General features: G+C 49.3%; 1 protein-coding gene across 2 annotated transcripts; it reads right to left on the bottom strand.

Moving 5' to 3' along the window:
* Nucleotides 1-3,344: 3,344 nt before the first annotated feature.
* Nucleotides 3,345-22,281, bottom strand: C1QTNF2 (C1q and TNF related 2). 2 transcript variants are annotated; one of them, XM_054513741.1, is made up of 4 exons: nucleotides 21,907-21,990; nucleotides 10,855-11,020; nucleotides 7,725-7,977; nucleotides 3,345-4,274 (listed from the first exon to the last, which is right to left on the bottom strand). In XM_054513741.1, exons 3-4 carry the CDS (start codon nucleotides 7,966-7,968, stop codon nucleotides 3,661-3,663), a joined length of 858 nt encoding a protein of 285 aa, XP_054369716.1. In that variant the 5' UTR covers nucleotides 7,969-7,977; nucleotides 10,855-11,020; nucleotides 21,907-21,990; the 3' UTR covers nucleotides 3,345-3,660. The 2 variants fall into 2 exon arrangements, with proteins under 2 accessions (XP_054369716.1, XP_045757843.2); XM_045901887.3 differs by lacking the exon at nucleotides 10,855-11,020 and having other exon boundaries at nucleotides 21,907-22,281.
* Nucleotides 22,282-24,389: the final 2,108 nt, after the last annotated feature.

Raw genomic sequence — 24,389 nt, 5'->3', positions numbered from 1 at the left:
ACAGAAACAGATGTTTAGTGCCAAAATGGATTCTGGGGCCATCTGATCCAAACTTTCCTGTTATAGATGGGAAAACTGAGGCCACGAGATGGGAAATGACTTGGCCAAAGGCACCCAAGGAGTCAAAGCAGAGCTAGGACTGGAACCTGGATTTCTTGTTTCCCAGGCAACTGCTGTATTTCCTGCACTAAACCAGCCGTCTCTGCAATTTTGAAAGTATGTGAAATCCTCTCACTGAAAGTGTTAGGAAGACATGTGGCTCTTGTGTTTTTATTTTTTCTTTTCCCCAGTGTGCAAGGTCATGGCCGCATAACACCGTGGGCCAGAATCTCTCTCTCTCTCTCTCTCTTTCTCTCTCTCGATCTCCCCCTCCTTTGGCTCTGAATCTAGAAAACAGCCTGGAAACCAGAGCGGCTCTTCCAGCCTCTAACCCCGAGGCTTCGAGGTTTGTGTAGCAGACGTTCTCCCCCTAGTGGAATGAGTGAAGATGACAGGCAGGAAGTGAAGAAAAGAGAGGGGCCCTGGGGTCTGATGCTGCCAGGATCTGGGGCCTCCCTCACCTCACCCTAATCACAGCATTGTCAGATCCCGTCTTTACTTAAAATTCTGATATTTTGTTCATCGTAGAGTTTTTTGTGTTTTGATATGTTAAAATTTTTATATTTATTACTGAGGGTTTTGGCATCCCCTTAAATTGTGTGCCCAAGGTGAGTGCCTCATTTGCCACCTGCCCCCAGCCATAGTCCTAATCCAGAATTCAGCCCTGGAACACCCCGCAGATACATAACATGCAACCTCGCTCACTTGTCAGGTGAGCCATGAGACCCAGCCAGGACCAGGGCTGGCCTATTTGGGCAGCATGGGTCTGGTGCTCTTTGCACCATAATAATCAGAGCTGCAGATTGTCCAGGCTTTCTCCAGAAGGGAATGGTGACAAAGACTCTCTCGTGGCCCAAATTCTAGCCACACTGCTTCCAGCCCTCCTCTTGACTAGGCCTGTCCACCTTGACCAATAAAGACTTGAACAAACATTACCATGGTTTCTAATAGCTCAGGGGCATGTCCCCAGGGTGACCATAAGTGCCCCCTTAAAGTGGCTGGTTAAAAAAACTCAAGGCAGCCAAAAAAATGTATTGTTTGTTCCAGTCAACATCTGAAGATAGCGTCTCCCAGTCTCTGTGGGAGGGTAGGAGTCCAACTTGGATTAAGACCATTTAGCAGATGTAGGTGGGTTTCACGTGGACCAAGCCCTTCTCTGTTTTGTAGTTCTTTACTTCCCCGACTCCATAGAGCCCCTAATCCCTAGTCCCTCCACCCCCCTCTAAAACACCCAGTCACCTCTGTACAAATCGAAGTTGGGTTCAGTTCACCTTGGATGCTTTTCCCTATTCTAAGAGTATGTTACTGATTAAAATCTGTCTTTACCACTTTAACGAGTGTCGGCTTTCTTTATCTTTGACAACAGCTGCCTTTCAAAGCATGTCCCTTATGAGAAAAGACCCTGGGTTCAAGGGCAATTTCATTGCAGAAAGATGCACTGGATTCTGGGTCTTCATCAGTGCCTGTAAACGCGAAGGCCTAAAGACAGGCCCTGTTCACTGAGGCCCATCGCAAGCACCCAGAGCCAGGAAGAGGGGCTGGTGCCACCTCCTGGGAACACCTTCCTTGCTGGGCCCCCATCCTGCATCCTCAGCCTGAGGACTCCTGGCTCCCCCCCCTAAGGAGGCAGCCTCCATCCTCACCATCAGCGGGCTACCAGAATCTCTCTCAACAGTGTCACGGGTCCTGCCCCACCTCTCACAAACCTAGTGCTCGTATCTCAGTCTCCAGCAGCCCTGGACCACATCTAAGGAAGACAACACCCCAGCTCTGGTGGTCTCTGCGAGGTCTCTGCCTCTGTCCACCCCATCCCCCACAAAGAGGGCTAAATATCCCCCCCATCATCTCCACGATCCTCCCTGGGGATTCCCTGGCAGGATGCCAAGCGCACATGGGTTTAGGTCAGGCCCAGAAGGGGCAACCACAGAGCGTTGGGCTCCTGCCCATCTTGCTCAGGCAGGATTTATTACTCAGACTACCAAGGGTTAAGTCAACTGCCTTCAAATGAGTAAATCCCTAGGGGAAGGAAGAGGAAGTGGCTAAAGATGCTCCTAAAAAGTGTGTGTGTGTGTGTGTGTGTGCTTTAATAAAGGAAAAGAAAAAAGAACTCTTCACAAAGATATCCTCAATCTCAGAAGTTGGCCCCTTCCTACAGGGGTGATGGGCAGGACCACAGCCCACACACTAATCCACTTGGGCCCCACATCCATTTCCTGGGTTTCTTAAATCCATTCCAATCTCATACTTTTTGTGGCCGAGAGAATGGGGGTATTTTAAGTAAACCCCATTTTATTTATGGAGGGGGCTACCCATTTCTAGGACCACCATAGGCAGCCTTGCTGGACCCACCTTTCCAGCTAGTGGTCAGTCAGAGCAGTCAGAAAGTTCTTTTCAGCAACTGATCTGTGAGGCCCTCTCAGCATCAGCCACTTTGTGCTGGCTTCCCATGTCCCTCAGATCCCTATACTCTGGAAACACCTGAGGTTGGGGGCAAGATTCATTTATATGCTACTCCTTCCCGCCATCTTAGAGCAGTGGTTCTCAGGCACGCTTGGGTATCCTGCTCTATCTCCTGTTGGAGAAGTGGGCCTGCAGGTGATTTGTAATGAATAATAAAGTGCTTAAGTGTGAGGTTAACTTACTCCTGCTTTGAGCAGATCCAAGGTCATCCCCATATTAATATCATGCTCACTGCTGCATTTCAATAAGCTTTCTCCAGCGAGCGAACTCTTTTGCCATGGCCTGTGAGATTCCGTGTAACACCCAGCCTCACACCTTATGCCTCCAGTCTCCCTTCTCACTTCACTCATCCCTCTGGCCTTCAGCCAGTCCCTCAGGTATGTCGAGCTCTTTCCTAAAGAGAGGTCTTTGCACCCGCAGCTCTTTCTTTCAGGAGACCCCTTCTCCCAGACCTTTGTCTTGCTCTGTCTTCTGCATCAGGACTCAGCTGAAAACCAACTTCTTGGTACTCACTGGGAGGGCACTTAAGAGAGCCTCGGGGAGTCAGGGAGGGGGAAATACCGTGTTTGTGAACTACATGGAAGTGACAAGCTGTGTACCTGTGTAAAAACTCATTGAGCTGTCCACTTAAGATTTGTAACCTTTTGTAAATAGACTTAAAAAAGATGAAATCTAAAAAAAAAAAAAAAATTCACCCTCTTGTTTCCCTACTATCATAGCAATAAATAATTCCTATTACTCTCGACCATGGCATGTGCATCTCCATCCTGGCACCATAATTATATTCTTTGATTGTTTATTTGTAAATTCCATCTCCTACTGGAATGGAAGCCCCACAAGGACAGAGCCTCTGTCTGTCTTGTTTGCTGAGGCACCTTCCAGCACGGTGCCTGTCACACAGCAGATACTAAAAAAAAAAAAAGTGAATGGATAGATGTTAGGGATGAGTAAAAAAGCTTGGATTTAATGATGGAGGGAAAAATGGGCAGAGGAGGAATGTCCGAGGCTGGAAGTTCTCACGCCCACCCGGCGGAGAGTCGAGGGGTCTTGTTCTGGAAGTCCAAGAGCCTGTTCCCTCCCTGGAGCGCCAGAACCTGCTGTCTACACCTCATTGGGGTTGTCCTGGTCAGCGTAGATGAGGAAGCCCGTGAAGAGGCTGTCGGTCCAGTAAGGATCGTAGAAAAGCCCATTCTGCTCTGAGTAGAAGATCTGCAGCCAGACCTCATCACCCTGCTTCAGAGCCAGGATGGTGGAGCCCGAGGCCACATCGTGGTTGCCCGTGTTGGCATCGAAGGTCCGGATGCGGTACTGGCCGTTGTGCACCAGGCCGATGGCCAGGTGCTTGTTGGCCAGCGTGATGTCGTAGGTGAAGTAGTAGATCCCCGGCACGCCGCAGACGAACTTGCCACTGGACGCGTTGTAGTGGCCGCCCTCGTTCATCAGGATCTTGTCAAACTTGATGGGGAGCCGCTCCCTCGGGTAGCTCTTGGTCACGGCCACTGAGAAGGCTGACTTGGCGTGGCCGCTGCCGCAGCTGCAAGGGCCCGGGAGGCCCGGCTCCCCTTTCCTGCCCTTGGGCCCCTTCCTTCCTGGTGTGCCGTGCTTCCCCGGGGTACCACTGACCCCCTTGGGGCCGCGGGGGCCGGCCCGCCCAATGGCCCCGGCTTTGCCCTTTGGTCCTGGCTTTCCCCGGTTACCTGTCCGGCCAGGTGGACCTGGAAGACAGAGCAGCTGGTGTTATGGAAGGGCCTTCACAGAACTAGGCAGAGGCTGTGGGCCTTGGCTTTCCATCCTTGGAGCAGGAGGCTTTGGGTAATGGAAAGAGCAAGAAGGTTTTGGAGTCACATAGAAATGCGTGCAAATCCTGATGGTGTAACCTGGGGCACTTCTCCCCATCTTATCTGGAAAATGGGAATGGTGATACTTACCTTCCAGAACCACTGTGGATCAGGGCAAAAAGAATAACTTACAACAGTTCGCCCCCTTCCCTTTTCCTGCCTTCTGGGGAAAAGTCTGGTCTGTCGGCCAGACCAATCCTTTGACGGGCTTTTCTGGGAATGGGTCGACAAAAGAACTGGAAGAAGCCTCTTGACTTCAACGCGTTGAGCTTAGTACAAGCCCTGCGTTGAGCACGAGGTCCCTGTCCATATGTGCAAGAGTTTTAGTGCAGCATTGCTCACGATAGCAAAACTAGGAACAACTAAATGCCCATCCAAAGACAAATGCCTCAAAAATTATGGTCTACCCATACTGTGAAATTCTATGCAGGAGTTAAAAATATGAGGCAGATTTATGTGTACTATATGAAAACTTCTCTCAAGTATACTGTTAAGAGGAAAAAGCAGGTGGCAGACCCTTTTTTGTTGAAGGGAAACCACAACACTAACTAGTTCTATAGCCATTTAAGAGCAGAGGAGAATGGCCCATAGTAAACACTCTGCGAATATAGTTGGCATATCCTGCAGAACATTTGCCAAGTCATGTTTTCCTGTAGAATGCCCCTTGGTTCTTAATACCCGTATTTCATACAGTCTGCATTTCTCTCAATGCAACACTTTGGCCAGTGATTATATAGGAAACATTTCTATTTATGTCCCCTAAATTCAATACAACATTTTAAACAAAACAAATGTGGGTAAGGATTTGAGTCACATCCAAACACAATGGTATAATGGGTACAATTGGTAGATTGGCAGAATTGGCTGTAGATGTTTGAAAAGTTTGCCGCATGTCAGTCAAGGGCCTGCTTCTGAAGGTTGCTGGTGCTGAAAGGCATCCTAGCCTGATTGTACACAAGGAGACTATGTGCTAGGCACCAAATGAACTGGGCGATCACAAAGGCATGTTGTAGGCATTTTACATTCTAACAAGGCACTTTGCTTCTTTTACGGATATATGTAGGCATTTTACTGTGTTTTAGTTTTGAGTTAACATGTAATGCATTTAAATCCTTCCTATTTTAAGTAATTGGGAAACAGATTCCCAAATAGCATTTTCTCACTGAACATCTAATTTTCAGGAGCAGATTGCTTAAGTGGCTGGCAATGCCTGGTGTTACTACACACATAGGTAAATTATGTAGAAAAAGGCCAGGAAGGAGACGTATCTAAGCAATTAATAGTAGTTACCTCTGGGAAGTGAGGAGAAGATGAGGAGGGTGGGAATTAAGAAGGTCTCTTGCTTTATTTGTATGATTTGAATATATCGCAGTGAGAATGTATTTGTGTATTACTCATAATTAAAAATTTTAAAAATGGGGAAAAATTAAGATCACGAAGCTGTTCCATGAAAAAAATGACAATAAGCAAAACTTATTGCTTCGTAGTGGGAGAAAGGACTGTGAGGAGGAATAAAAACTGAGTCATTTTGCTTTGGAATTTTTGGGGGGAGACAGACAGCTTCTTGGGAAGTTCTCCGACGTGTGATGTGCTGTGCCTCTTTCTTGATATCTTTTTGAGGAACTTCAGGAAAAGCTGATTTTACTTTTCAAGACCTTTCTGGGGGTGGATCTGTATGTGTATGTCGGGGGAGGGTGGTGGGGTGGTTGCTACTGGTCCCAGGGTGGCCCAGCTTTACCGGTCAGGACTCTGCATCTCTTCACACTGCCTTCCTTGGTGTGTTGTCTTAATTCTCAGCAGAGACTCAGTGCATCGCAGGAGAGATGGCCAAGAGCAGGCCCCAGCCTACATCCTCACACCTCTTGATCCAGGAGAAAAAGGCAATAGCAGAGATACCCACTCACCTCTGGGACCTGTAAGGGGAATGTCAGGGGCAGCTCTCTCTGCTCGGAGCCCAGCCCAGACTGAAGCTACCACTGGGTTCAGGGAACGGGATACTGGGACATCCAGTGCCTGATGCACTCTGAGACCTCCTCGAGTCAAAGCCATCATCATTATTGATATAGTTGTCTGGGGAAGGAGGTGCTTTTGGAGGGCTTAATTTGGTGTGGTAGAAGAAGGTCTGGATTTGGAGTCAGCTCCCAACCTGTTACATGAGCTTGGTACATCAGTTAAGGGGTGACTACCATTTATTGTGCGTCTACTTCGAGACTGATGCTTCCCAGGTCATAGGTCATCTTTGTCACACCCCGGTGAGGTTAAGTGCTGTTATCATCTCTATTGTAGAGATGAAGCAACTGAGGAACGGAGAGAGGTTAACTCATTTGCCAAAGCAGGTACCTAGGTCTGTGTCCAGAGTTCAGGTTCTTGCAGTTGTGATGAATCCCCCTTGACTCTCAGTTTCTTCGTCTGTGACATGGGGATAGTAAGAATACCTCCTTCACAGGATGGTATGGACGGCCAGTTGAGCAACATACTCGTAAGTGCTTCATCAATGTTAAAAGTTATAATGACTCCCCAACTGCTTAAAACGTATGCGTGGGGATGTTGCTGACATCAAGGGTTTTGAGACATAAAGAATATCAAGGCGGAAAGGGCCTGTAGAGACTGTTCGATCTGTTTGCTGGCTGCCTGGCATCTCCTCCTTCGGGGAACCGCCCTTCATGACTTCATGTGGTCCCAGCGAGGCTGTCAGTCCCAGCGACCAACTGCCCTCACCACCCACTCATCCACCCAGGGGTGGGCCCATGACCCAGTCCTGGCAGATGGTGGTACCTCACCTCCATGGTCAAAGAGATTGGTCCAGGAAACATATGTGATTTGGGAAGATTAGTCATCCTGAGACTGGCTCTGGGGATCAAGCCATGAGGAGGTAGGCCTGAGCCCGTTGGCAGCCATATCAAAACTTTCAGCCTTTGTGAGAACAAAACCAACACACATGAGAAGCGGAGCCTTGACAACAACATTTGAGCTCCCGGACCCAGCCATTGCTGAAGCTCGGCTCTTGAACTCCCCAGTTGTATGAGCCAATAAATTCCATTCAGGGCTATAAATTGAGTTTCTGTCACTTGCCACCAAAGGGGTTCTGAATAATATATCAGGAGACTTGTCTAAAGCAACTCAGCAAATCAGTGGTGCAGCTGGGGAAGGGACACAAGATCTGATACCTACTGTTCCTTCAGGAAGCTCTGCTCTGCTTTTTAAAGAGACATTAATTTGGTATATAATGAAATGGGATTACTTTTCATTTGTATAACTAAACTCTCTCTGTGCCAGAGGATGTCAGCCCCAGGTAGGAGCAGGAGGGGCAGGCACTGGGCCTCTTACCTTCCTCCCCGCTGTCTCCCCGGTCCCCGTCCTGGCCATCGTGGCCGTCTTTTCCAGGAAAGCCCATTCTTCCCACCATTCCGGAGGGCCCTGGGGCTCCCGGGGGGCCAGGGGGGCCCTGGGGGCCAGGTAGGCTGCAGACAAGTTGAGGGGAGCCCTTTTGGAAGTCCCTGCGGGCGAAGGCACCAAGCAGTGGGTCTGCCGCACAAGGGAGGGCACAGGCCAGGAGGACCCAAGGGATCATGGCGGTCACCTGTGGGAGGCAAAAGAGCTGTGAGCAGGTGAGTCCAGCCACTGAGCTGACTGGTGGTCAGTCCGAAAGGCAGAGAAGGAGGAGGAGGCAGCTGGGAGAAATTCAATTATACTTCTCTCTTGCTCTCTCCTACATCACATACAAGTAGCTGGACAGGGTCATCCTATCTGGAGGACATATTTGGATGAACTGAGTCATGGACCCAGAATATACTCTGGAGAGGTCTTGGGGGCGAGGCACTCATCATCACACTGTTGTCCTTCAGAGTAGCTGAAACGGAGGTAGGACCTAATGGCCCAGTCGCACCGATTGGGAGGAGCCGTGGATGGCGAGAAACGAGCTATGATTTCATTCAAATACGCGGTACCAGTAGCAAGCCATTGTAGGTGATGATTTGTGGCTATGCTGCTTCTGTAGGGGGGACTCGGGGTAGCACCAGGTGAGAACTGAGGCTTCAGTTCTAAGTCCAGGTGCCCCACACCTGAGCAGCACGGGGAGGGGTGGGGGCCATGACAGCAGCCTCCCTGCCAGCTGCTTCCTGGGGGCAGGCACGGGCTCAGAGCGTTCCGCACATCACTTAACTCCCAGCATCCCAGGCAGACGGATACTGGCGAGGGAGGGGAGGCTCAGAGACGTGCACACAAGCCCATCTCGTGCAAGTAGCAGGTGACAGGGCTTGGGTTTGAACCAGACTGGGCAGATCCAGAGTTTGTGCCCTTTTGCTGCAGGCAATAATGCATACTTTTTTTTTTAATTAAAAAAATTAATTGAAATAATACACTTGACATTCTTTGTGAAGTCAAACAATACTCTAAGTCTTATAATGAAAAACTGTGATCTCCAGCCCCACCTATCCTTAACCTCACACCCCACCCCAAACCCTTTTAGCTATCTCTTCTGGCATTTACTTCCATTAACAGATAATATGCTTACACTGATTCTTTTTTATTTATCAAAAAAAATTTTTTTTAAGATTTTATTTATTTATTTGAGTGAGAGAAAGAGCAAGCACGAGTAGGGGGAAGGGTGGGAGGAGAGGGAGAAGCAGACTCTGCTGAGCAGGGAGCCCAACTCGGGGCTCGATCCCAGGATCCTGGGATCATGACCTGAGCTGAAGGCAGACACTTAACCGAATGAGCCACCCAGGCACCCCTCAAAAAAAACTTTTTAAATTAAGTATCAGGCTCCATGCCCAAAGTGGGGCTCGAACTCACAACCCTGAGATCAAGAGTCGCATGCTCTACTGACTGAGTCAGCCAGGAGCCCCCTGCGCCCTTTATTTTAGACATTATCTTTTGAATTTCATTTATGACAGATGAGGAATCAGCTCCCTTCCATCACCCTAGCTCCTATTTCCTCTCCCTCGTGTAGTTAAAATATAATTTTTGCTGAAATGAAAATTTGCTCTCTGAATCATTATCAGTATTGTCTACTGCCAAGCTAAGCCCTATATCATAATTGCATTTCCTTTCTCATACACTCTTTTCTTACTGGAGATAATAATTTTATTTTTTCATTTGCTTAGTTCCCCCTGCTATTATTTTCTACATTACCATTTGATCCGTTTATTTTCCATTTATTCTGATCCATTTATTTTCTTGAAGATAAAAGTCCTGGAGCCCCCCATCCCCCTGTTCCGATCCTCACACATGCAAAACCGTTGCCGTCCTAGATTCTCCTTTATGATCACTGTGGGGGTTGTCTTTGCCTCTCTCGTGTTACATCTCCTGTTGTGTGAATCCCACGTCTTTCTCTTTGTTTAATTAAAAAAGATTTTTTAAGGCTTCAGTTTCGTGGCACATAGCCTGTGATAGCTTCCTGGAAAGTAGTATGGGGAGTAATTTTTAAAAAAACGTTGCAAGGGGGCGCCTGGGAGATGGAAGGTACCAGACATGCCCCAGCAGGGGTCAGCCTGGGCCAGAGGGGTCTGGACAGAAAGTGAGGGGCCCCAGCAGCGATAACCATGCAGGGCAGACACCAGAAAGCCAGAAGCTGAGGGCGAGGCCTGGACTTACAGCAAAAAGAGGTTGTGTGGGCCCACCTCCAGGCTGTTAGAGTCTGAGTCCAATATTGCAACCCCAAGGCGCCGGCAGAAGGCCCCCACGAAAGAGGTAGCTTCGATGTCTGCCAGGCCCAGAGAGGCAGAGCGGTACAGTCTCTGTCCCCACCCAGAAACATGGAAGAGCCCTCCTGCTGCCTGTCCCCTTACCTCTCCTTCCTTCAACCTGGAAACAGGTGAGCTGAGAAAGGGGACAGATGGCCCTGCCAGCTTCCCATCTTGGCTGGGGGACAGGAGGAAGTCTCACCTTTGAATGAAGATTGAAGATGGGATTCCCCGGGAGTGGATGCCTCCCTCCCTGGCTACATTATAGAGGGGCAGAGGAGGTAAAAATGTGTGCCTCTGACGTCACCTGAGCTGCCCGTGGCTGGCCTGAGTGACAGGAGAGGTGTTGGCGGGCCTGGAGAACGTGGGGATGTGCATGATGTACTTTTGGAGAATTGTGCCCTAGACCCTCCCGGGCACCAGGCATCTCCATCTCCTTCCCTCGTCTGCTTGACAAGGGTCTTGGAAAACTGTCACTGTTCCTTGTGAGCTGTGATACATCTGGGCGCCCGCAAGAGAAACCGAATTCTCAAAGCAGGTTTGAAATGGTTTGAAAAGTTGCAATCTGCAAATATTTTGGACCAGGGAGAGGGAGGAAGGAAGCCGGTGGGAGCGAGTCTTCTAGGCAGAGGAGGTCCTGCAAACAGCTAGATGAAGAAAGGCAGGAAGGAGAGACAGCTAGATGAGAGAGGAAGGAAGGCGAAGAAGCCTCTGTTTCAGTTTACGAGCCCCCTTTCTCTTCTGACCATCACTCTCAGCCACACAAGCCCTACCTCTGCCGGCACCAGCCTCTTGGGGACAACAGGGGATGCCGCTCAGTGACCGCTGGCCCAGGGCAGGCCCCAGTGGCTGGGTGGAGGAGCAGGGCTCTGGAACATGCACGGAGGAAGGGATTTCTCAGAGCTGGAGTCTGGCGGTTCCCGCAGTCCGAGCCAGGAACTGTTTTGGAAATAAAGGCGGGGAGACTAGATTCTGGAGGGAGACAGACACTCCTTGCCTCCAGGGCACCTCCAAGAAAAACAAGGCTGCAAAAATTCCTGCTCCCAGCCAGTGCCCCCGCCCTCCTGCCCTCTCAAGCCTGGCCCCAAGCCGACTCTCCACACTTTGGTGCTGAGACAAACTGGATGTTGGGGGCTTGGAGGGGAGCCAGGGCCACAAGGCATCCAGACAGGTTACCTCTTCCAGGGTCTTTTAAATAAATTTAGAATGGCATACTTGGGGAGGGCCCCAAGGGGCCAGCCCTCTTAGTTACAGACAGGGAAACTGAGGCAGAGGCAAACTGACTTTATTAGATGCCTACAATGTTCCAGGCACTGTGTGAGGCTCTTTCCATGAATTATTTTATTTGAAGTTTATAATAAACTCTGTGAAGGTGGTAAACTTATTATCCTATTTTTCAGAGGAAGAAACAGAGGCTCTGAAAAGTGAAATGATTTACCTAAAGTCACGCAACTGGTGCAATGGGGACTGCATTCAAACCAGTGTCTGAGGGGGTCTGAAGACCGCACTTAATCTACTACACCTTGCTCCCTCCTCCTGCTATTTTTGTCCTGTTTTATACTAGAGGAGACTGAAGCTCAGAGGCTAATTTGCTCATATTTACACAACAGTTCATGGCAGAAGTTATATTTGAACTTGGGTTTGGCTGACCCTAAGGCCCAAACACTTTCCCTTATGTCAGCATTTCTTAGATTTTTCTCCTAAATATTCTGAATCACAGAAGAGACCTTGAAGCATTTGCCAAAGCCACACACAATAGAGAAATTTCTTTAATATCAATTTACACACACACACACACACCTGCAAGCACACACATATACACACGTGTGTGTGTGTATAATACATGACTGTGAAAATGTAGATGTGATACTTTTTCTCCCTCAGGATACTTGAGTAAATTGATGCTTAAGGAAAACCTCCTATCCTTTGAGAGGCCCATACTTGGCTTAGCCAAGGTGATGGGGTGGGGATGCGGGGACGTCCTGGGCCCTGACTTCCACAAGCCCCTTTGGAGTGTTAATGGGATGTTCCCATGAGCTGAACCAAAAGACCAGGGTGTACAAAGCACATGCCCGGCACCAGCAGCTCATTCCTTGCTTAGACCCAGCAGGAGCCTCCTCCCTGGTCTCCTGCTTCCCCCACACGTACTCCCCATGCGAAGCCAGAGGGACCGTTCAGAAACCTAATTCAGCCCCATCACTTCCTGGAGGGTCTTAGTCCAGTTGTTGCTGGTGGTAACAGCAAACATCGGAAGCCCTCACGTGGCCCACAAGGCCCTAAATGACCCGGCCCCTGCTGCCACCACTGCCCCATACCAGCTCCCCCTGCCTCTCCCTGCTTCCCCACCCCCCAGCCACCCACCTTCTTCAAGCCAAGCTCCATTCTGCCAGCCTAGGAGCCCCACCCTCTTGGCTAGCTGGCTCTTTATCCATTGTGTTTCAGCTTAAATGTCCCTTCCTTCAAGGCCTTCCCTGACATGCCCTCTCAGACAGCTCTCCCTTTGGACCCCAGCTCCTTGACTGTGTCTTTCTAGCCCTTACAACAGTGCACCTGTACTCACTGGATTTGCTTGCTCCCCTGCTTACTGGGCATTCCCATTAAAATGGAAGCCCCATGGGAGCAGGGACCCCAGCTGGTCTGTTATATCCTCACAGCTTCCAACTTCTTTGCACACAGTGGGTGTTCAAGAAACATCTGCCTCATTAATGTGTGAGACACACAATCGGCCCTCAAGGAAATCCACAGTGAGGAGAAAACAAGGCAATGGCCTAAATCCAAAAGGAATCCTTGGATCCAAATAAGGTTTCTCCAAAAAAAAAAAAAAGGAAAAGAAAGTTTTCTCCCTTTTGAGGTTATTCTAACTCAACCCAGATCTAATTCTAATCCCTCCTTTCTTTTGACCTCCTAGAGCACAGGGACTCCCACCCTCACTCCAGGGATGGAGCTTACAGAATATTTTACACATAGGAGGTACCCCATAAATATCTGTTCAACTGCTCAGAGGGAATAAAAAACAATTATTGATCCTTCCTCACCTTTTTGAAAAACTATTTTAGTTCCTGGGGTGCCTGGGTGGCTCAGTAGGTTAGGCATCCAGCTCTTGATTTCGGCTCAGGTCAGGATCTCGGGGTCATGAGACTGAGCCCTGTGTCAGGCTCCATGACCAGCAGGGAGTCTGCTTGAACATTCTCTCTCTCTCCCTCTGCCCCTGCTTGTGCTGGCATGCACCATGCACGCGCTCTCTCTCAAATACATAAATACATCTTAAAAAAAAAAAACTATCTTATTTCCTAAATCCCTCCTGGTGGGAGTTGAATAAGAAGGCTATGACAGTCTTCCTGCTGTAGCGGAAAAAAATGTTAGTTGATTAAACCCCCAAAATGAAGTCATGAGGTACTAAACTTGGATGAAGTTCTTCAGTCTGGTTTTAATTTGTCCAGTCCCTGGACTTCTCATCTCTCAGTTAAGTAGCTAATGATTCATAAATACACATGTCCTAGGAAGAACTGGGAGTTAAGTCTCCCAGCCTGAAGTCCACTGTCAGGGGAAGAGTCTGCCTCCTCCTTTCTGCCCTTGGCCCTCAAGACACGGGCTCCCGGTTCATTCCCAAGGACCCTCGGCCCAGACTGTAATGAGAGAAGGACCAGAAGTGGGGACATCGGTGTCTTGCTGACTACCCCTGAGTGTGGTCTGCTGGTAGAAACTCCAGGGACACTTGTCTGGGCTGGCTGCTCACTTCTGAGCCATCCTGCCTTGGAGACTAGAAGATCTACATTATACTTAAATCTAACTTGCTGGTTATTGGGTTATGACCACTGGCAGGTAGGGCTGGTGTTTAACTCTGTGATTCAGAGCCATGGGAAACCCACTCACTTAGTTTCCCCATCTAATGGAAATAATAGTTTAGCCACCTCATGGAGTTTCTGTAGGAACAATGAGATAACGTACCCAAAGCTTTGAGCCCAGTGTGTGACTGACTGCTCAGCAGTTGGAGAGAGCTCTGAAATGCCCCCTAGCCCTCACCCCCTCCCTGTGAAGCCCGAAGACCATTGCCTGCCTCATCCTTCAGGGCTCAGATCTGCTACTGTCTCCTCAGACAGAAATGTCTGGTCATGGGACCGAAAGTATCCCACCCACCCCTGCTACTTTGCTTTTCCTTTCCAAGCACTTGGACCAAGTTGTGATTATATAGGGTATTGGTTTCTTGACCCACCAACTGTGTCCTCCTTCTGGTGTGGAAGTCCAGGAAAGCAAGTCCCTGCCTGTCCTGCTTTTGATCATGTCCCCAGAGCCCAGCACAGTACCGCCCCACATATAGGAGTGCTCAGTTCAGAGCTGTTCCTCAGCCTTGAACGAGACACTCCTTTTAATAAAAGGGCAAAACAGGATCACTACTTTCATTTGCTTTGTGTGGATGACAAAGCCACACTCGCCCAATGAAGGAGAGGCAGCGAGATGACTGGTCTTGGGATTGGAAGATGTGGGTCATGTAACTCACTGGTTATGTGACTGTGGGAAAGTCGTCTCCTCTTATCCCAGCTTCCATTTCCTCACCTGTGAAATGGAGGTGGTAACGCTCATTCTGTCTGCCTTTCAGGACTGCTCTGAGAATCAAACAAGATAACTAATGTTGAGAGCAAACATGATACAAAAGTTGAAAATTGTAATTGCCACCACCTGCCCCTGAACTAATAGCAAGCAGTCCTGACCTCCCACTAGGAGCCCCCGGAGTGTCTAGGGAGGCGGTTCTGGGAGGGAGGTGCTGGGGATACCTGAATCGGACCCAGCCAGCGATTCTACCAGACTTTGGAGTAAAGGGGAAGGGGCTGGTGGCTGGAATGGGGTGGGGCTCACTTGCAGATGAAGCTCCCTGAAAATTCCCTTTGATGGGAGTGACAATTCTATAATGAAAAACATCCCATGCCCTCCCTGAATTCCAGGAGGCAAATTGGAAACAGCCCTCTCCAGCTTCTCTGAAAAGCTGACAGACCGCCTGGAGAAGAGGGGCTGGCGACAGCTCCTCACACAGCGCTCACAGAAAAGTCCCCTTTCCCAGGATTTGGGAACACTCCAGCAACCCGAGTCTAATACAGAAGATTAAAAGGCATGGGGCCCACTTGCCAACAGGCCCCAGAAACGATCCGATCTGCTGTTTTCTGCTGCCACACTCCCTGCTTCTGGCTGGGTGTAGCAAAAGAGGTCCAAGGACAAAGCGTGTCCCAGCGAGATCCCAGGAGCCAGGATCTCGCAGGGCTGGTGCCCAGCACACACTCCTGAAGACCCACTGGAAGTCGCTAGACCTTCTGCTATGTACACCCAAACCCCGCCGACCAACAAACCCGGCATGCAATGTGCTGTGCTGAACACGGGGCCCACCCCCGGCCCCTGGCTGCTTCGTGTGGGACCCCAGTGCCCAGGAAGTGAGGGCACAGAGCCATCCAGCCTCAGGGCTGCCCACAGCTGTTTTCCGCCACGGAGACCAAGGACTGCAGGGAGGCAGAAGAATGCAGCCTGTGTGCCAGATGTGAGGGGAGGGAAGGAGCCCGAGGGTATTGGAGTCCTGTATCCAGCTTGGCCTGAGGGCCAGCCTCCAAGTGGCAGCCCAGGGTGCTGGGGAGTGTGTTTGAGCAGCGCATCCGATAGAAGTAGGATGTACGGCCACCATTCGAAAGGGCTCTCATTGCCATGGTAAAAAGGTAAAATGAAAGCAGTGAAATTCAATTTAATGTAGCCTTATCTATCTCAAAGATTACTTCAACGTGTAATTAATGTAAAAATGATTAAGGAGGCATTTCGCATTCATTAATCAGCACTAAGTGTTGGAAACCCAGCGTGTATTTTTCCTTTTGCAGCGTTCAGACCGGTCACGTCGCAAGCCACAGCCATGTGGTGGCTGGGATTAGCTCTAAACAGAGCCGCTTGGGTGGAACCAGTTGAACTCGCTGTGGGACCTTTTACAAATTACTTATTCTATCTCCCTCAGCCTTGTCCTCTCCCAAATGGGGACAATACTACTACTATCTGCCTTAGAAGGTTGTTATGAGGACATAATGTCCCTAGACGAGGCGTGGCATGTGGTGAGGGGTACAAAAGTATGAGCTATTATTACTGTATTATTTCTTACCCTTCCAAAGATCAAACAGGATAATGGATGTTGAAAGTAAAGCACGATACAGAAATCAAGACCTTGTTTAAAATTGTAATTGTCACCAACTGCAGTCCTGATCGCTGAGTCCTGGGGCATTTCAGGGGGAGGCCCCTGCTTTCTCTTTCTCCATTTTTCATTTAAGCTAGTTTGCTTTGTGTTTCCGTCAGTTGCCACCGAAAGCGAGGAGGCTGGGCCTTTGCCCCTGCTCTGGCATGGCATCCTGAGGGAAGGATGGGGTGCCTGCCTTGGCCCCACACCGCTGAGCCACCTGGTATGTTCACGCTCCATAATACACAGACGGGTGAATCACCGGGACAGCGCTTAGCTCAGCCAGTGATGGGAGGCCAAATGGGGTATCACGTGCTTGGTACCATGGCTTGGCATGTGCATGCCCATAAATGGTGCCACTTATTGCCTCTGAGGCCAGACACTGGGGTTCTGGAGATGAAAAATGTGGCTGCCACCCTCACAGGGCACACAGCCTGGTTATACTGAGGGTCCAGCCTGGGTGCCCAGGAGAGAAAGCAAGCCTTGAACCTCCTTTCTCTTTGAAACAGGCCCTCATTCCAAAGAGCACCCAGGACCAGGCAGAAGGCAAGGGAAGGACATTGTGGGGCGAGATGATCCCTCGGAATGGTACAGAAGGGACCACCCTTGAAGACCCAGGAACTGAGGGGGGGAACAAATTCTGAACTCTGAAGAGCTAGGGAGCAAAGGCTAAGTTTGCCTGGACTTCTCTGGGCTGCTGGTCTCCATGGAGGCTGTTCCAGTCAGGCCCTGACAGGCTTTCAGGGTAACTCTAAGGATCTGACCCGGGGCTGGCCTTTGAGAAGCACAGAGTCGGTCCGGTGCTTAGGAGTCATACATGTTCGACCTCTGCTACTGAACCCCTTTGGGCCTTAGTTTCCTTGTCTGTAAAATGGAAAAAACCATACTCTATGGTCTTGTTTAAACCATTTGAATTTGAAATAGCATGAAAGAAAAATATTTATTCTTTCTCTTTATGTGTGAAATCTGAAATAATTCAAAACCCCCCAAATTAAAAGTTTGTCAAGAACCTCGCAAGGCAGCGTGACTTGTAAATGGTCAACTGTGTGTACGCAAGAACCACATGACAACACTATTCTAGTAGGTGAGCAAAATACCTGCCATCCTTCAGCCGGCGAATTTTGAATTACACCAATTCGAATTATTTGAGGTCTTTACTCCCCGAGTAATTAAATTGCTCATCCCTCCCTTATACAATAATTGTGAATATTAAATGAGATAATGCAGTAACCAGGCACCAGTAAGCACTAGGTAATGGTAGTGTTATTCCGATATGATGATAACACGTGAAAGCAAGGTGACATAGGCTATAACAGGAGGAGGTTAAATGAGCAGATCTGGGTCTGCTGTTGCCTCATCTGTAACATATGAGAAAGGTGAGCTGAACACTTGTGAGCTTTGGGGTAAACAGCTCGCAGGCAGTTATGACAGCTGCTACGGGTTGACAGCAAGGCACAAATGCGAAGGTGCAGGATTTCTACACGTGTGACCTACTGTCAAAGAAGTTGTAAAATTCGGGCGCCTGGGTGGCTCAGTCGGTTAAGCGTCTGCTTTCGGCTCAGGTCATGATCCTGGAGTCCCGGGATCGAGTCCTGCATCGGGCTCCCTGCTCGGCAGGAAGTCTGCTTCTCCCTCTGACCCTCCCCCCTCTCATGTGCTCTCTCTCATTCTCTCTCTCACAAATAAATAAATAAAATCTTAAAAAAAAAAAAGTTGTAAAATTCAAATTTACTCATTCAATAACCAGCTCTTTATTAACATTGCAATGTGCAGGGACCTCTGGTTGAAAGGGTTAAAAAAGCCAGGGAGGATGGCCTGCCACTGAGGGATTGATTAGGGAATGATAATCTAGACCCGATTGGCTTATCAATGGCCTGAGCTGATGCAAACTACAGACTGCACCATGCTTTTGTTGTTGTTGTTGTTGTTTTAATTTGAAATTGTTGCCAATGTAAAACATGGGAGATTTTATGTTAAAATCAAGATTTCCAGGCACAAGCAGCCGGCTCTGTGGCTGGAGCCCAGCTCCCGCAAGGTGCAATGCGCTCTCGCCAGCCCGCAGCTTGCCCTGCCTTCTGCCTGAGCTCCAGGTCTCCACCCGTGGCTAGAAATCCCGGCGGTTGGTCCATGCCTCTCCTGCCTTCGAGGGCACGGGAGTTCGGAGTTGGAGCTGCACATCGTTCCCAGCACCGAGAACCTGTGACAGCTGGTCCGCAAACTCACCCCGGGGGCACATGAACAAGTCCCCGGAGCAGGTGCTGAAGCATACCCAGCGCCCACGGTGCCAGAGAGCTCTGTGTGAGTACAAACGAAGGATGTCAGAAGCCGTGTATGGAGTGCGTGCCTGCCTGCCTCCGGCACACCAGGAAGAGGGGGGAAGACGAGAGGCAGAGCACTGGCCCCTCACCCGAGAGAAGCCTCCTGGCAACCTGCTTGTAGCGAAGACGGTGCAGGGGCGAGTGACAGTGACAACACCATGGCCGACATGTACCCACCTGAGTTGTTCACCAGAGAGGACCTGGGAGGGACTGAGCATGGGGACAGCATCGATGACTCTTCGACAGAGGAGGAGGGCGAGAGGTCAAGGTGCCCAAGGGAGAAGGGCCCTGGGGCCAGAGAAGAGATGGAAGGGGACCAGGAGCAGGTCCTCAGGCATTAGGAGAAGCAGTTGGGCTCACCAAAGAAGTTCAAAAGTCATGACCATAAACCTAAGAGCTTCAGCTCTTTTAAACAGGTTAATAAAAGGTTGCTGGAAAAAGCAAAAAATAAAAAAATCAAGATTTTCAGGTTTTCTTGAGAATCTGGAGGATCTGGCAACATTTGGCAGGGCACCAACTGGCTGCCCCTTGAGATGGAGTGTTATGGGCTGAAATGTGTTCCCCTAAATTCATATGTTGAAGTCCTAATCCCAGAACCTCAGAATGGGGTGATATTTGGAGGTTGGGCCTTTGAAGAGGTAAAGGGAAATAAAGTCGTATGGATGGGCCCTCTTCCATGATGACTGGCATCCTCATAAAGAGATTAGGACACAACACACAGAGGGATGACCATGTGAGGTCCCAGCAAGAAGGTGACCATCTGCAAGCCAAGGAGAGAGGCCTCAGAAGGAACTAACCCCGTCGTCACTGTAATGGTAGACTTCTAGCCTCTAGAACTCGGAGAGAATAACTTTCTGTGGTTTAAGTCACCAGTCTGTGGTACTTTGTTATGGCCACCCTAGCAGACCACGACGCAGCATCTGCATTCCCCAATGTGCACAGTGCTTACCACTCCCAGATGGCATGCCTTCTGCTCACTTTTGTGTCATGCACAGCCCCTATCAGCATCTGAGTTGGCAACCCCTGACCCAGGGGAAAAGGGTGTTCTCCACACATGTTGTGTGTTCTTACTTCAAAGCTTTGATGTTCATTTCCCCCGTTCGGCTCTCCTCACAGTTCTGTAAGGCTGATACTATCATCCTCACTTGGCAGAAGAGAAAACAGGGCTCAGAAAAGTGAAGTCATTTTTTCCAGGTCCAAGCTGGGAGGGGACCCAGGCCTGCTGACTCAGGGCACGGGGCTCATGTACCTCTGCCATGTGCTCGGGCATAGGACCCACGAACAGAAAGCCTTAACTCACAGGGCAGCTCTGTGTGTGTGTGTTTGTTACAGAGGTAAGCCAGGGCACAAATCCAAGGAGGCTTATTTCCTTGAAAAAAGATTTGGCATAGAATTCCTTTCAAAAGTAAACCTAGAATAGAATTTGAACTGAAATCTGCTTTATGCAGGAGTTCATCTCATGGAGGCAAAGCCCGGTTGGCAAGCCTCTGACTGGAAGGGAGGGTGAGGGAAGCTGTGAGTGTGTACACGGACTCTGTTAGCCTATGCCGAACATTCGGGAGCAGAAAGCAGTAGAGACTGGCACAGTAGGAAAGAGGAGTCAGTCCCCTGTGTCCAAGCAGCTGATGAGGAAGAATAGTGAGACAGGGAAGAAGAGGGGGATTTGCAGAGAAAGCAGTCACGTCCTGGGGGAACTTGCTGAGTATTTGGTGGAGGCAGAATAGCTTCAGAGATGACCCCAGACTTGTGAAAGAAATCTCCATTTACTCGTACGGTGACATACTATGACACCATTATGAGAACAAAGTCAGTCCAGACATGCAAACGGAAAGATGGCCAACATACACAAAGTGAAAAAGGCATGTTGCAGTATGGAACATAAAGTATGATTCTTTTTGAGTTAAAAAAAAAAAAGGATACACACACATATATAATTTCTGAAAGGACACAACTTCTTGATAAATGGGTTTCCTCTCAGAATTAGGAATGGGTGTGTCAGCTTTTACTTTTTACTTTCTCCCTTTTTGTACTGTCCGAATTTCTTATGATGAGCACTGTTAGTTTTGTAGCATTTAAAACAAAAGGTGACCCTAATATTTAAGTATTAGAAGACAGGCAAAGTTGGTGTCCCTGCTAGGATGGGGAGAAGTCAGACATTTGGGAAGAAGCCAACACCATGGTGCACTTGATGTTCTAACAAGTGCAGGGGGTCTGAGGTGTTGGCAGTGGAAAGTGGGCTTAACGGATACAATTACCAGATAACAAAATAAATCGGAAGAGAACTGTGTAGGTGGGGGAGGGGGGCAGAAAGAGAGGAGAGGAGAGGACAGACTTTGAACAATGCTACCTGAGCATCAGCCTTGGGTTGACATATATAAGATGTTGTTGTTATTGCTGCTGGTTCAGTGGGGGTAGGAACACGGGGTCCCTGGGAGATGGCGGGTCTGAGGGGGGAGATTTTGAAGGGTTCCAGGTAGGAGAGTTTTGTGATCAAAGAGCAGAGGAGGATGGTGCAGAGGTTGTGCAAACAAGGACTGGGAGACCAGTGGGGGCCACTGCGATCTTTCAGCAGAGAGATACAGTCCTGGAATAGGACCGTGGCAGGGGGGTTGGAGAAATATGAACAAAGTAATTAAGACAAGGCTTGGAGACAAGTAGTTTGGGGGAAGACAGTTGTAAAGAACTGGATGCAAATCTCAACTTGCCACTTGCCACTTGCCACTTAGTACCTTTTGAGCTCAGTCTGCCCGTCTAATAATACACTTAATTAAAGACGTGCTGTGAAGAGTAAATGAGATCATGCACTCCATAAATACCAACTATGATTGTTAGCTCGGGTATTGGACTCAGACTTACCAGGGCTCAAGTCCCTTTACCACCAGTTACTAGCTGTGCAACCCGAAGCAAGTCATTAACGTCTGAGCCTGGTTCCTCTTTGGCAGATGGGGGTGACCTGTCGTCATGGAAATGAAACAGCACACCAGAGGCTGCCAGAGCCTGGCACAAAATAGGCGCTCAATAAATTGTAGAGGTGTTGCTATCAACAGTTAAGCCACTTAGCACAGAGCCCGGCATACAGTGAGCGCTCAATACAGGTTAATTCACGTGATAATTCATAAGGCAGAGGTCGGGAGCCAGGAATCCCGGGGTTGCCCGGCCTGCAAAGAGGGGAAGTTTGCAGCACTTGCGCTCCCACCCGCACAGCCCCCTGTCCCCGCCCCAACACCGCGGAGCCCTCCCGTCCCATCTGAGCTCTCCGCCCCTGCAGGAGGGCGGCGGAGGTGCGGCGCGGGTAGCGCACGGACACTCACCCTCGCAGCCTCGGCCACGTCCAGGGGCTTCCGGAACCACGAAGCCCTCGCCCAGCTCGGCGTCCCGCCTCCCGCCGCCGCCGCTCTGCCGGCGCCCGCCCCAGGCATACTTTTCCCATCCCGTCATGGGCGGGAGCGCTCCGTTCCCGGTCACGTGGGCCAGCCCGCGGCTCCGAGCTCTCCCTTCGGCAGAGGTTTGGAAAAACTTCAGCGCTGGTGACAACTTGAGTGTGTCCATGCAGGTCTCTGGGTGTAGAACTTGTCAGTGCATTGGAAGGTTTACATGCACGAGAGTGATTGCTACCCAGCTGGTTGCAAGAGTGTGGGTATTCGCGCGTGTGTCTGAAGAGACATCTGTATTGCTTGCACGTGAGCATTCGACTCGCTGCGGATCAGAGGGTAATGGGCATGACAGCTGTAACAGCGTAAATTCCCCAAGTACGGAATTTGCCTGTACTTGAGTGATTATGAATCGTGTGTGCGTGTTTAGTTGTGCATGTGTGTGTGTGTGTGTGCATTCATAAGTGCAGGTGTCCAAACGTTCATCAGGGCTCCCGTATGCACACATACACTCACACGTCCAAGATTGCAGCTCAGTGTGGAACCGAAGTGCACTTCATTTGCTGGGTGTATGCATTGAAATGTGTGTATGAGTGTGCACAGCCACATATCAGTGTGCATGTGCATGAGTTCTGTGTGGTGCCTGCTCACTCTGGGTGTGTTCATATGTGCACGTGCTGTGGTGTAGCTTTTGTGAGTATGCACATACATAATAGTGTCCCTGTGTCCCAACCCTCTTTTCCCTCCTCCCAGAAGGTAAGTCTTCCCTGGCTTCACTAAGTCTCTGCCCCCTCCTCAGATTGCTGAGAGTCCCAGAACAGGCAGAGTGACCCTGTTTAGGTTGCAAGCAGACTCTAGAGGAAAGAAAAATCACAGAGGCCTGGCTTTAGCTTCTTCCTGTTCTTTCTACTGCTCTCTTCTATGAGCTACCAGTATTTCACTCCACTGCTGCAGCATCTGGCTAGCAGATGATATATGACCCACATTCAGAATTTTAATGCAGATATACATTTGAAGTCTGCTGGTTCCACCACCTAAGACAAGTCACTTACCTCATGGATGGTGTCTTATCTTCTGAAAAGTAGAGAGAGTAATGATTATATTATTGTCTCGTCTCCTCCCCTCCCCCGAAGTTGGGACACTCACCCATAAAGGTGTTTGGCAAGCCACTGAACTATGTAGAGAATTATTACTAATGTTACATAAACATTATCTGAGGATGAAAGTTAGCAGGCTCAACAGATCTTCATCCGACAAACATTTGATAAACATCTGTGAGGTGTCAGTCCCTGAGCTAGGTGCTGGGGATATGGAGGTAAACCAGAAGGCTTTGGTGCCTGTCCTCATGGAACTTAGAGTCTCATGGGGATGACACAAGTGGATACAAGTGAACGGAGTATTACAGAAGAGGAAAACACTGAGTATGAAACTGGGCGTTCAGGGGGAAGGCCTGGGTCTAACCCTGAGGGAGGACTGGGACTTGTCTGGGTGTAGGGGAGGTGTGAGCTCTAAACACAGAGGAAAGATGACATGTGAAGTAGGGTTTAGTGTGTTGAATCATAGATGGCTGGAAAGGGTACCTCTGTTCACCACTCCCTCTGGGTACCTTGGTCTGTTCCCAAATATGTCAGGAATGAAAAAGGTAAGGAAACCCTGCCTCGAATGCATGGATGCCATTCACAATCTAAAGGGCTCTAGGATAGAGTAGAAATCTCCGCGTGTTACCCATGGGCCTCCACTGCCATAGAGGCTGAAGCCACTCTTGTTGGTAAGGAGATGGTTGAAGAGAAGTACAGGAAAAGGAAAAGAAGTACAGAAAAGTGGCACCCGGGAAGCACTTAATATATGTTTACTGGCTGAATGAATGGGCGTGGATGTTCTTCCAGCTTTTGGGGAAGACTTGGAACTGAGGTCTCCTGAAGCTGAGCAGAGTCCTTGGGGTCTTGTCCTGTGGGTCCCTGCGGTGGTGATGGCATGGAACTGGAAATCCCAAATACTCATGAAATGGCTATTCTAGGAGCTGCAGGAGCTGCTTCAAGATAGAATGGGGCTCAGAACTTCCTCACTCTAGCCTGTTTCTGTCTTTAATTCAGTACACAAACATTTGTTACCTATTTTGAGTATGGGGACAAGGAGGTGAACTTCTGGTCTATGGGGAAAGGAATGAGAACACAAATTCGTCTAAGAGGCATAATGCAGTAAGTGCTATAGGAAACATACAACGTGTTCAAAATGAGGAGGATTTCCCCGTTTTTTTGATTTTCAATTCATTTCACAATGCCATTCATGTCTAGAAAAAATGCTCAATGTATTGAGAAGATGAATGACATTGAGACATTTATGGCCATAGAGGGCTTGTAGTCCAGCAGGGGCAGCCACGTGCCAGAGGTGGTAGATCGACTTGTTCCACATCTGCCCAAACC

Source organism: Mirounga angustirostris, unplaced genomic scaffold (genome assembly GCF_029215605.1).
Source record: "Mirounga angustirostris isolate CCGP_5_RB_7025 unplaced genomic scaffold, mMirAng1.0.hap1 SCAF_7, whole genome shotgun sequence".
Lineage (NCBI taxonomy): Eukaryota > Metazoa > Chordata > Mammalia > Carnivora > Phocidae > Mirounga > Mirounga angustirostris.
The sequence above is the reverse complement of the archived record's forward strand: the minus strand, read 5'-3'. Positions and strand labels throughout refer to the sequence as shown.

Excerpts from the sequence above, each read along its gene's own strand:
- C1QTNF2 (XM_045901887.3), bottom strand. The coding sequence starts at position 22,014 with ATGCCTGGGGCGGGCGCCGGCAGAGCGGCGGCGGCGGGAGGCGGGACG. Across the intron at positions 7,978-21,906 it reads ACGTGGCCGAGGCTGCGAGG|GTGACCGCCATGATCCCTTG; the intron begins GTGAGTGTCCGT and ends TGCCTCCCACAG. Across the intron at positions 4,275-7,724 it reads GGGAGACAGCGGGGAGGAAG|GTCCACCTGGCCGGACAGGT; the intron begins GTAAGAGGCCCA and ends TCTGTCTTCCAG.